This window comes from Triplophysa dalaica, chromosome 15, assembly GCF_015846415.1.
Source record: "Triplophysa dalaica isolate WHDGS20190420 chromosome 15, ASM1584641v1, whole genome shotgun sequence".
In the NCBI taxonomy this organism is placed as follows: domain Eukaryota; kingdom Metazoa; phylum Chordata; class Actinopteri; order Cypriniformes; family Nemacheilidae; genus Triplophysa; species Triplophysa dalaica.
The window spans coordinates 13,055,753-13,068,021 of record NC_079556.1 but is presented as its reverse complement, the minus strand read 5'-3'; the positions used below and the strand labels follow the sequence as shown (position 1 = coordinate 13,068,021).

The following is a 12,269-nucleotide window of genomic DNA, read 5'->3' as shown; positions in this document are numbered from 1 at the left end:
TCTTGTCATTTGAGGAAAGGAAAACTTTCATTACCAACAGGTAAATGATTGTAATACCTCTCCAAAAGAAAGCTTATTGTTTTATTCATTTTTGTACTAATACGTCTATAAGATGCATCAATCAGAACTCAAAGAGACCAATATGTTTCTACTAATCCTTTGATCACGTCTGTTCCAAAAACATATTTTTTTCAGAGTTCATTTTGCTTCGCTGCTGTTAAACTGTTAATATACAATCTCTTAACACATTCATTTACCAGACATTAAAGTGTCTGAAAAAGTGAGGTCATCATTTTGTAATATCCGTGTACAGTTCTTGCACATTTTTTATAAAAATATCTAAAGGGGATAATAGCTAAATAAAGGTTTACAATGACTGAATTAAACATAAAAAGACAGGGTTGACGCATTCTGGCTTATTGTGGAAAACTAAATTGAAATATGAAATGATTTTGCAGTGCTGTGACTTTGCAGTGATTCTGTCCTGGTATTTATTTTGCGTCTGTGGATGTCAACTCCATATGGGCACGAGAAGTCGATATCTCAACCCTTTGTTCGGTGCATCTTTGACGTATAACTCACCTCCTGTGATAAACGTGTCATTCTCAGTTACTCAATGAGCTCTCATGCTGCCAAGTGACAGATAGTGCTGAATGACTTATGAGTGCATGGAGCAGAAGGTGCATCTATTTAGACTTTGCGCAAATTATGCATGCCCAAAACTTAATGTCGGTCAGTTTACTTGGCCAGAGGCTCAGGGTACTTGAACTTTTATTTACTGCTGCTGAACAGAGTATTGACCTGTGTACAAATGTATCCATAATATACATTAGCACTGTTAGCTCATCTCATCATCAAAAAACACCATCATTTGCAACACTGAGAACATAATAGCAACCAAAATACAGATGCAATACTGTGTATATTTTTATGTTAAATAGGTTATTTATAATTATATATTTCATTTATGATTGGGCTTTTTAAGAAACCAAATTAAGGTGGCCATGCTCTGCTGGGAGTGGTGCAAATATTGGTGGTGTTTAATAATGCATATAAGACTGAAAGAACGTAACTGAATTTAAACACAAGCAAAATTGATTGCCCAACTTATTTATTCAATTTTTGATAAGCAACTCTGGTCAATGACTATGTTATTTCAGATTAATTGCACATATGATAAGAAATAAAGACAAGGCTGATTTTTACACAATTTGGCGTTATTATTTATCGCCAACCTGCCACTAACGAAATCCAAAGTCATTGAATGACGTTTCGCTTATGCATCTACAAACGAGGCCAATAAACTTATTTTGTCTCTATCGTCCTAACGTCTGCAACATCTAAACCTTATGAGTTTGTGAAAAGCTTTTTTAAAGTCATCATTCGACATGGTGTATATTATTGGGTTGATCAATGAGTTGAGGTAACCAAGCCATGTGAAAAAGTCAAAGAGTTCTGTAGAAAACCCACAGGATGGACAGAGAGGAACCAGCAGCGCGTAGATGAAAAACGGCAGCCAGCAAACAATATAGGCTCCTAATATAATGCCCAACGTTTTAGTGGCTTTCCTCTCCCTCGCAGCCGAAATTCTCTTTTTCTCCAGAAGTGAGTCAGATATAGTTACTCTGACCTGATTGTCACTGCTCATGGAGCCGGTGTCAGAGCAAAGATCTTGCCGTCCACAATGTAAGGGAGAAGTCGAAGCCACCGATGCTGGTGAATTCGTGATTAAGTGCGCCGAAGTGAGTCTTTTACCCGCTTTCTTGGGGGACTGTTTCAAGATGCGCTTCCGCGCCTCCACGTATATCCTCCCGTACAACGCGATGAGCAGCAGCGTGGGGATGTAGAAAGCACCAAATGTGGAGTAGACGGTGTAAAAGATGTGGTCTGTGTTCACCGTGCAGATGGTCAGTTCCCCCGCCTTCACCTGTCGCCAGAAAAAAGGTGGCAGAGAGATGGAGATGGCGATGATCCACGCGGTCGCCACCATCCCCGCGGCGCGCGCTTGGGTACGTTTCTTGGCATACTCGACCGCGTCCGTTATAGCCCAGTATCGATCCAAAGCAATTACGCACAGGTGAAGAATAGACGCCGTGCAACAGGTTATATCTGAGGACAGCCAAATGTCGCAAATAATCTGCCCGAGCGTCCACTCGTGAGTGACCGTGTAAAGCGCGCAAATAGGCATCACGAGCACCGACACCAAAAGGTCCGTGACCGCCAGGGACGCGATCAAGAAGTTCGCCGGTGTCTGGAGCTTCCTCGATTGGGAAATAGTCGCGATGACGAACGCATTGCTTAATATTGTGGCGAGAGTTAAAACGCAGAGAACTAACGCTAACGTGACTTGGAAAGCAAAACTTGAATCGTCTTCGTCAATTTTAGGTATTAAAGTCACATTAGCGCCGGTGCTGGTCGAACTGTTTAATACCGGGTCGAAATGTGCAGGTGTTGGCTTGAAGTGACCGTTGCGCTCCATGCCAGAAGACATATGTTAGCCTATATTTTCTCCGTTCAGTGTCGTATATCTCTGCCTATAGAGTTCATTTTAAAAATGCCGAATTTTCTCCGCTTCATGATCTCTGTCACTTCCAGACCGACGCTCCTCAATGGTTTGCTGTATGCAGAGGTATCTTTCCGTTTCATTGTATTTCTCAAACGTCTTCAAGAATAAAATAAAAAAATCGCATTCATCTTCAAACAACGTAATAGTTGCCAAACAAAATTAAGAATCCAAGAAGTTGTATAAGAAAATAGGCTATATCTTCCATCACTCTTCAGTGATAATCTGGCTTCACTTTCACAAACGACTCATCTTTAAAGGTGGATACTTTGCCCGCTAGCGACGGCAATTTTTCATAGGTTTCACTGAAAGGCGGGTGCAGGGTCCTTGCTTTTTATAGGGCTCTGATGCAAAAGTTGCAGCTTTGATAACCACGATCTTCTAGTTTGGGAGATGATGCCAGCCTCTGGGTCTTAGTGCTGCCCAGTTCTTATTATTTCACTTAATTAAAAAGGTAAACAATGTAGCTATATTTTGTGACCTATATTATTCCAAAAAGGTATGCTTTTGTTTTATTCCATAGAACGTGGATTTTGTTTATCTTTACATGTCTTTTTTTGCACAGTTTACAACATTGATGATGAGAGTAGTCATTTCTTAATCAGTTTTAACGCTCTGTATTTGTTTTCAGATGGATTTTGCTGCACCAGAGTAACAGCTCCTGATATCTTTTTAAAGCATGTAAAAACATACAGTCAGTGGCTATATTTGTTTCTGATCGTGGAGTTCAGAAGCCACAGTCAATGTCTTTCATTTTCTAGATCTCAGTATTGATCTTGAAGTTGTTATGCACACCTGCGAACATTTGTCAATTCAATCAGATCAGACCAGACGGACAACAAGCACACAAATCAATTTCTGAAAACTAAAGTCTTCTAAATGGGTTTTACTGTTCCGATAATTTTAACTGATAATACAATCAGCTTGAAAATAAGCTATACATTGAAACTATTAAATCTCCAGTCACCCTGCCATGTGGTATCTGAAAAGATCTGTCTGTCATCACAAATTTCCTTTACAGCCCAACTGTAACCTTAACAATTGCTTGACCTTCATTATATAATCACTGAGTAAGCAGGAGTGCAGTAAAGTGAATTATAATGTATTGAGCACTTTTGTCAATAGAGTTTGTTGTCATCCTCTGTCCTGGCGAATGCCCTCTTCTTTTGTTCATTTCTCGTGGATGTATGTAATTGTTTTTTCATCATTTGATACACACACTTTACTCTCATATGACAAGGCTGTAACTGACCGTCATTTGAGAAAGCGATCTTTTAACGTCTGAGTTAAGTGTATAGGACTATAAAACAGAGGTGACGATTGTCTTATGTAATGTTTGCACGTAGATAGTGAAAAGAGGAGAGCTGTTTAAACATGTATTCATCAAACCAACTAAATAAGCTCTTACTAACTGATGGGTCAAAAAATAAAAAAATCTATTCATATTTATGTGCAAGAATAGCCAGGCTGTCACAAGGCAAATACATTTGAAAGAACAGATGAAAAAGAGTTTCCAAGTGATCACATGACAGGTTATAAGCACTCAGTTTCTTATAGAATGTTCCAGATGTAATGGAAAGCTTTATGGCCCACTTCACAAAATGGAGTTGGTCCGTGTTTCTGAGGATTTGTCATCACAGCAACCCCGTTACATATCCCCATCAGGATATCACTTCATATTTTACAGTACTTAAATGTCCAACGTTGAGGCTGTTTTGAAGATTTCTGATGTTTTATAGAAATCAAATACCGTAAATCACAGGAAATAGCTGTACTTTTGCAAAAAATGCTCGGTAACTGAATAAAATAGTTTTTTGAAAAGGCTTTTGGATGATGTAAACTACTTTCCCTTGCTCTTATTGTAATAACCAGTGCCACTAGTCATTTCTCATCGCTGGTTAACACAATTACATCTTCTCTTGTGGAGTCATTGAATATAAAATATGAGCATCGTGGAGATGCCAAAGAGTCTCTACCTCATTGCCTATTGAAACTACGCTCCTGAAGGTCATATTATATAAGGCATAGTTTAAACTCAAGTGAGTTGTGGATTGCTTATGTATTTATGGGATATTCAGGAGTGGTGTGAAGGTTGGGCCCAGATCTCCAGCCCTTGTGTATCAGGCTATCTGAATATGAATTATACCTTTGTGTTCTTCCTTGGACAGATTTTCAAACAGAATTGAGTAAAAACTTTTTGTATTCTCTTTGTAAATATATGTTTTTCCCAAACATCTTTGACGTTCCCTCTTCACACACCCCTCAACTTTTGTTCTACCATTGTAAAAAAATATAATTCATCTGCCAGCCTGCTATAGATGTAATAGTAGGCTTGAAGAATTGAACAGTTGTTGTTCAATCAAGATAACAACTTTAAAGATTTGTGAAATTCCATGCATAAACGTATGAGTCTTGTGCCTAGAAAATATAACAGATGTTTGTATATCACAAACCTAGTTTTTCCAAGGTCACAGAAGTATACATGATCCGAGTTAAAAAATAAATCATTGACATGCACTTTAACATCTGATCCAATTAGATTTTTTTAGGTCACTAGACTCATTCCTTGTTAAAGGGATATTTCTCTCAAAAATGTGTTTATACTTTTATAATTTTTGAGTAAAGTATACAACTTTTTTATGTTTTTAGAAATGTCTCACTGGCTTTGAGTCCATACAATGGAAATCAATGGTTGTCAATGTTGTTTGGTTTATATCGTTCGTTAAAATATCTTTTGTGTTTTGCAGAAAAACAATGTCATAAAGCTTCGGAACGACCTAAGGGTGAGTAAATGAAATAATTTAAATTTTTGAGTGATCTATTCCTTTAATGCTTTTAGTTTCTTTCTTCAGTATATAAAAATTTCTGGCTTTGACACTTTTACAATAAAACAGATTACGCCACCTGCCACCGAACCTCTATCCCCTGTAGTCAAATGTCATGTACTTTGCAATAAAACAGATTTTTTTTCTATTGATTCAAATTCGTATAGACGCTGTAATGTTACACACTATGTAATTTTAGGCTTGTAGCCGTTGACAACTTGCCTGTTGTCATACCGCAAGGTCTATATGTGGCAGTGATATCATCTAGAAAGTACATTGAAGGTGAACAGAGCAGATATTTGTTAAGAAGTCCAACGTCTTGGTTACGTATGTAACCTCAGTTCCCTGATGGAGGGAACGAGACGTTGTGTCGAGAACGACAGATGGGGATCGCCCTTGGGAACCAATTAACTCTGACTACTATAGAAAAGGCCAATGAAGATTTGGCGAATGAAACTTGCATGCCGGTCTCCGCCCCCGGATGTCCGTTATAAAACGAAGCCGGCGTGCAGCATTAATTTACCACTTGTTCTGAAGAGCCTGAGAGCCTCTCGCGACTGCAGCAGAATACGATACGCGTTTCTGGCATAAGGGACACAACGTCTCGTTCCCTCCATCAGGGAACTGAGGTACGTACGTAACCAAGACGTTCCCTTTCTGTCGGTCTCTCGACGTTGTGTCGAGAACGACAGATGGGGTTACCTATGGAAATCGCCACAACACTGTATTGCGTCACAATCTCTAGCGTAGCGACGGTAACAGGCCTGGGCGTGTCAGCTCGAAGCTTTCGCAAAACTGTAACCTTCCAGCGTGGTGGTCGGGGGGTTCCAGAGCTTTCTAGGAAAAAGATGGGTACAGCCCTGACCGGTAACCTTTCACAGATGGGGCCTTAGCTCTCTGCTGGCGAGAGGCCGTCCGGCTCGGGTTTACACCGGGTGAGCACAACTTCCTTAATCAGGGATGCGCTGCAGAGGCCACCTCCTACCCGTGGGGAGGTATATGATGGATATAGGTATGGTCTCGTCCTTGAAGGAGAACGCATGGAACGTGCGGACTGAGTAGTTAAACGCGAGGTCGAGGTCCACCTGGGGAAGCTCATGGGTTACCAAGAGTGGGAACCATTCTCATGAGAATACATCAGACGGAACAGCCCACGAAGGGGGTGTTACAGCGTCCGATAGCACTAGGTCCGGGTAGAGTCATCTGTGATAGGTCATATGGTTTCCCGGCCTAAGGGGGAAGGCTGCTCTGCCCAGCCAACCTCCAGGGGTTGCTTGCTTAGTGATGGATGGAATGCCTGTTTTTAACCAGTGTTTGGGTAAGAAGGAAGGTTGGTGAGGTACCAGTTTCTTAGCCATGTGTTTGGGTAAGAAAAAAGGTAGATAGCACACTGACCCAACCTCTTGGTTGGGTGCTTTCGCAGGCATAAACCCCCCCGGATGCCCCCGGATGCCAGTCCTACATGTCGCCATGCAGGACGTGGGCTGACACCGGGTTTACGCGAAGGTTGTTAACCCTTGCGAAGGTGTTTGGGCGTAGCCCAACCCGCAGCTCTACAGATGTCTGCTAGAGAGGCGCTTCTGGCCAGTGCCCAGGAGGTGGCTAAACCCCGTGTGGAGTAAGCCCTCACTGCCAGTGGGCATGGGAGATTCTGAGATCGGAATGCCGTCTTAACGGCATCCACGACCCAGTGCGCCAGCCTCTGCTTGGAGACAGCCTTCCCCTTCTGCTGTCCTCCAACACAGACAATGAGCTGGTCAGAGCTATTGAATCTCCACGTGCGGTCCAGGACACAACACGGATGGGGTTGGGTCTTCCTCCCTGATGGGGAGTGCCTGCAAGTCCACCACTTGGTCCCGGAAGGGAGAAGTGGGAACTTTGGGCACGTATCCAGGCCTGGGTCTCAAGATAATGTGAGAGTTTGCCAGGGCCGAATTTAAGGCAATCCGGGGACACAGAGAATGCTTAGAGGTACCCTACCCTCTTGAAGGAAGCGAGCGCCAACAGGAGGGCCGTCTTACTCGTCAGGTGAGGAAGATCGGAACCTCCGAGGGGCTCTTGGACCCATGTTAGTGTCCCAAGAGGGTATGGAGTGGAGGTGAGGCGGATTCCGCCCTCTTGCGCCCCTTAGGAACCTGGTGACCAGGTCGTGTTGCTCTATAAACTTTCAATCAACTGAGTCGTGATGAGTGGCGATAGCGACAACATACACTTTCAGTGTAGAGGGGAGATGTTAGTCTCCAGTCTCGTAAGAAGGAAAACACAATCTTGATTGAGCACCTCAGTGGGTCTTTCTCATTGTGAGAGACACCAGGACGAGAAGAGGCGCCGTCTAGAGGCGTGTTACCACCTAGAAGATGGGGCCCTAACCTGGGTGATGGTCTCTGCCATAAAGGGGGAGTAGCCAACTCAGGATCTTTTCGTGGGGTATGTGTGGCCTGCAGGGAGCGGATCACCTGCTGACTCCACAGGAGGAGGCGTCGGGCAAGTCAAGTTAGCTGCCGTGAGCGTACGCTTTGGCAGTACGCTTCAGGTGTCGTGCTGTCCAGGCGGACAGCACTTGCTGGCCCTGCACTAGAGGCCGTAGCCTTCTCAGCACAAGCAGCACAGCCCACAACTCTAGGCAATTGATATGCCAGCGCAGACGGGGGCCTGTCCAGCGCCCGCTACTGCGTGCCCGCTGCACACTGCACCCAACCCCTGCAGTGAGGCGTCTGTCGTCACCACGACGTGCCTCGTAACCTGCCCGAGGGGAATCCCTGCTCGGAGAAAGGTCATAGAAGACCAAGGGGTTAGAGTGCGTCGACAGAAGGGCGTCATCACCATGCGCCTGCTGCCGGTGTGCTACGCTGTCCTCGGAACTCGACTTGTGTCCGAGGAGCCTCTGAAATTATTTCAGGGGGACCGCCGATTGCCTGAAGTCTTCCAGGCAGTTCAACACTGACTCGTCATGGTGACAGAGTTTAGTTCACTACCGAGAAAGAGGACGCCCTGCACTGGGGAGAGTTTGCTCTTTTCTCTGTTGACCTGAAATCCCAATCGATCTAGATGGCGGAGCAACAGATCTCACGAGGCCAAGATAAGCCAGTCGTCGAGATAGTTTAGTACCCGCATACCTTTTTCCCCAAGGGGAGAAAGGGCGGCTTCCATGATCTTCGTGAAGACCTGTGGAGACAGGGGCAGTCCGAAAGGTAGGACTCTGTACTGATATGCCCGCCCCTCAAAGGCGAACCGTAGGAACGGCCGGTGTCGAGGGAGGATCGAGACATGAAAGTAAGCGCCCTTCAGGTCGATTGCCACGAACCAATCCTGACACCTGATAGATGTCAGGATGCACCTCTGCGTGAGCATCCTGAACGGCAGCTTGTGAAGGTGCTTGTTCACGGTACGCAGATCAAGAATGGGGTGCATCCCTCCGTTTGGGAACGATGAAGTACGAGCTGTAAAACACGCTGAACATCTTGGCTTGAGGGACGGACTCGATTGCCTGTTTCGCCAGAAGGGTGGAGACCTCTGCCCGAAGTACGGAGGCGTCCCTGCCTCTGAGAGAGGGAGAGATAATGCCCCTAAACTTGGGAGGGTTGCTGGCGTACTGATAGCAGTAGCCAAGACGGACAGTCCGCATCAGCCACCGAGACAGTGTGGGCAACTTTTGCCAAGCTCCCAGGGACTATGACATGGGGACCAAGGGGACGGTCTGCTTCACCATTCCCACGGAGGTTGGTTCGTTGGTCAGTGGAGCTAACCGTATGTCGCGGGGTTTTCCCCGGAGGGAAGGTTGGCTCCGCCTTATTGCCTGCCTGGCGGGACAACGACACGCACTGTCGGTTTGAGTGTGGTGACAGCTGTAGTGTGTGTACGACCTCACGCCTTGCCAGGATGTGAGGTCGGTTTGCCGATTACAGTCCAGTGGAGTGTGCGATCGGCTGCAAGTACACCCGGGGAGAACAGAAAAACTCTGTGAGTAAGTGGGCGCCAGGCCCTGAGAAGGGTCCGGCTTTGGTGACGAGGCAGGACCCATTCCTTACCGACCGATCAGAGCCGTGGCTGTGAATGTCGGGCCCGATGTTGGTCTCCCTGGGGTCTTCCCGTCAGTGTCCCTTCTCGCGAGAAGGTTGTTGACGGGGTGGAGGTTTCCCCCCTCGACCTCCGTTTCCGGGGTGCCACCTGTGGGGGCACAGGAACCGGAGCCGATGTCGAAGGGGTTACCCTGCGAGATGGGTGCATTAAGAAAGCGGACTTTCTCAGTGTCACTCTTCTGCACAGAGTACAGCCGGGGGTGTCTCTCCTGGACCACAACCGTGGACATCATCCGACCCAGGGCCCGTGCCGCCACCTTGGTCGCCCGTAGAGCGCTGTCAGTGGCGGCACGGAGATCCTGCATTATACCCTGGTCGGCCTTACCCTCGTGTCAACGCCCTGGCCTGGCGGACCTGCAGGATGGCCATGACGTAAAGAGAGGAGGCAGCCTGGCCAGCAGCAGCGCAAGCTTTCGACACCAGTGATGCCGAAGTCCTTCACGCTTTGGACAGTAGGCGTGGCCGATTCCCCCAGGTGGTAGCCGTCTGCAGCACAGGTGCACCGCAGCTGCACTCTCCACCCAGGTGATCTTGACGTAGCCTTTGGCTGCCCCACCATCGAGGGAAGTAAGGGAGCCAGAGCTAGTTTGACTGGAGCGGGCAGTGAGTGGAGCACTCCTATTTACACAGCTCCTCATGCACCTCCGGGAAAAAAATGCCACTGTTGACATCACTTCTGCTTCCTCCTGAGCTCGACCGCTGGGGTGGAGCTCGGATTCATCAGAGTCGGATGCCAGTCTCCTCCGATGCTGCAAACGACATCTCATTTAAGTCACACATCGTTTCCGAGTGCGTGCCTGAGGATCCGGACAGTATGCCAGCGCCGGTTGGGGAACATTCAGAAGAGCGAATCGGGGTGCGATCGGCCCGTGAGCACTTGGCTGGTGGGTTTACGTTCGCAGAGGTCCACACATCACTAACACTGCTAATACAGGCGGACCTTCGGGGCCGTAGCCACCAATGTCACGGCCCGGGTAGCAGACGAAATGGTGGCTGGTTTACGTAGGAAGACAGCCACCCATAACCGCAACTTCTGAATGACAATCTGCCCGCAGTGTGGGCAAGATGTGGCAACGAACGCTGCTTCAGCGTGCTGGACACCCAGACACCTAATGCAGCGATCGTGTCCATCCCCCTCCTCGATGAGGGTGCCGCACCCAAGAAAACAGTGGGACATGCTGCGCTGGAGAATGCTCAGTGAAAAGGACCTTTTTAGAAAAAATCTCTAACACCTCCGGAACCGCCGAGACGCCCAGGGGGAGGTCGCTGCAGGTAGGGACGATCCACTGCTCTACGTCGTAGATCTGGCAATTTAGAAGAAGAAGAATTCATTGAATTCGTTTTGTTCGTAGTCATGAGCGAAGGCTCTAAGAACAAAAGGTAAATGAATGCTGCACGCCGGCTTCCTTTTATACCGGACATCCGGGGGTGGAGACCGGCATACAAATTTCATTCGCCAAATTTTCATTGGCCTTTTCTATGGTAGTCAGAGTTGATTGGTTCTCAAGGGCGAACCCCATCTGTCGTTGAGACAAAGTCGAGAGACCGACAGAAAGGGAACCCTATACTGTAGGCGTGTACAGTACATCTAATCAGAAGTTAAAGTGAGTTTACTTTATTAAGAGATTTAACGTTCATAACTCATCAGGGAAATGGGATTCTTTGGGCATTAGTGGTGATGGTGGTGATGAATTTATGGCCTCTGCTTAGTTTACTGTCAATGCAGACAATTATGTCTGCTCAGTATGTCTTGATTGATGTATTGTGTCAGAATAGCCCTTCGACTGGTTAATGGTGTAATGTAAGAATGCCGTTCTAGCTCCCAGGGTGAGCTTGTGTCATCAAGACACTTGTTTTCATTGAGTTTCATTTTGAAAATGCCAATAAAGTTTTTTGTGACAAGACAAAGTGGGCAATTTCCCAGAGCCAGATTAAGTCTTGTCCTAGACTAGAAATGATGAATAAAGGATTATTATTGTTAGGGAAATTTAACCTAGGAAGTTGACTCATTTGCATCTAGGAGGACGGAAAGTTTCCCAAACACAGATTAAACCCGGTTATACACTTGGGAAATCCCAAAAGTCATCTTCACCACAGATCAAACGGCAGACATTCAATTGAGGTCTACATTAAGTTTATCAAAATTCAAGAGATCATTCAGACGCCTTGAAGACCATTTTAAAGTGCCCAAAGCAATCTCACCCAAGCACTTTCATCACCTGCCCATTGCTATTTGGACTTAATCAAAGTAAGCAAAAAGTCTCAAAATGTTCATGTACAAATGTGTTTCCCATGCAGATTTGTTGGAGTCATATGAAAAGAGGAGGAGACCAAAACTCTATTTGACGGAGACCTATTTGACCTGCACTCTAAAAAATATGGGTCTTGAAAGGTTCTTTGTTGACGCTAAAGGTTCTATTTAGAACCATGTCTTCTGAAGAACCCTTTTTCTGCTGAAATGGTTCTTTTTATTGCGAAAGGGTTATTTTTTCCTACTATTTCTTTTTAGTTAAAATTGAATCAGTTATTTAGACCCTGTCTGCACGAACACGGGTATTTTCAAAACTGTTCGTCCACACGCAAAAGGAGTAGTCAGTGAAACCGAACTTTTTTGAAAACTCTACCATGGGGAAGATTTTTTGAAACTCCGGTTTCAGTGTTGTAGTGGAGACAGTGAAACCGGACATTTGGTGTATAACGTTGGATTGAGTGGCAATATTTCCTTTATCTGACATCAGATTGCAGGCTACTGATTGGCCAACACGGCTTTATGCTTAGGGTTATGACAGCACTTTAAAGCGT

General features: G+C 45.8%; 1 protein-coding gene across 1 annotated transcript; it reads right to left on the bottom strand.

Moving 5' to 3' along the window:
- Positions 1-308: 308 nt before the first annotated feature.
- htr1b (5-hydroxytryptamine (serotonin) receptor 1B) lies at positions 309-2,884 on the bottom strand. The gene has a single exon (XM_056767403.1). It carries the CDS (start codon positions 2,489-2,491, stop codon positions 1,325-1,327), a length of 1,167 nt encoding a protein of 388 aa, XP_056623381.1. The 5' UTR covers positions 2,492-2,884; the 3' UTR covers positions 309-1,324.
- Positions 2,885-12,269: the final 9,385 nt, after the last annotated feature.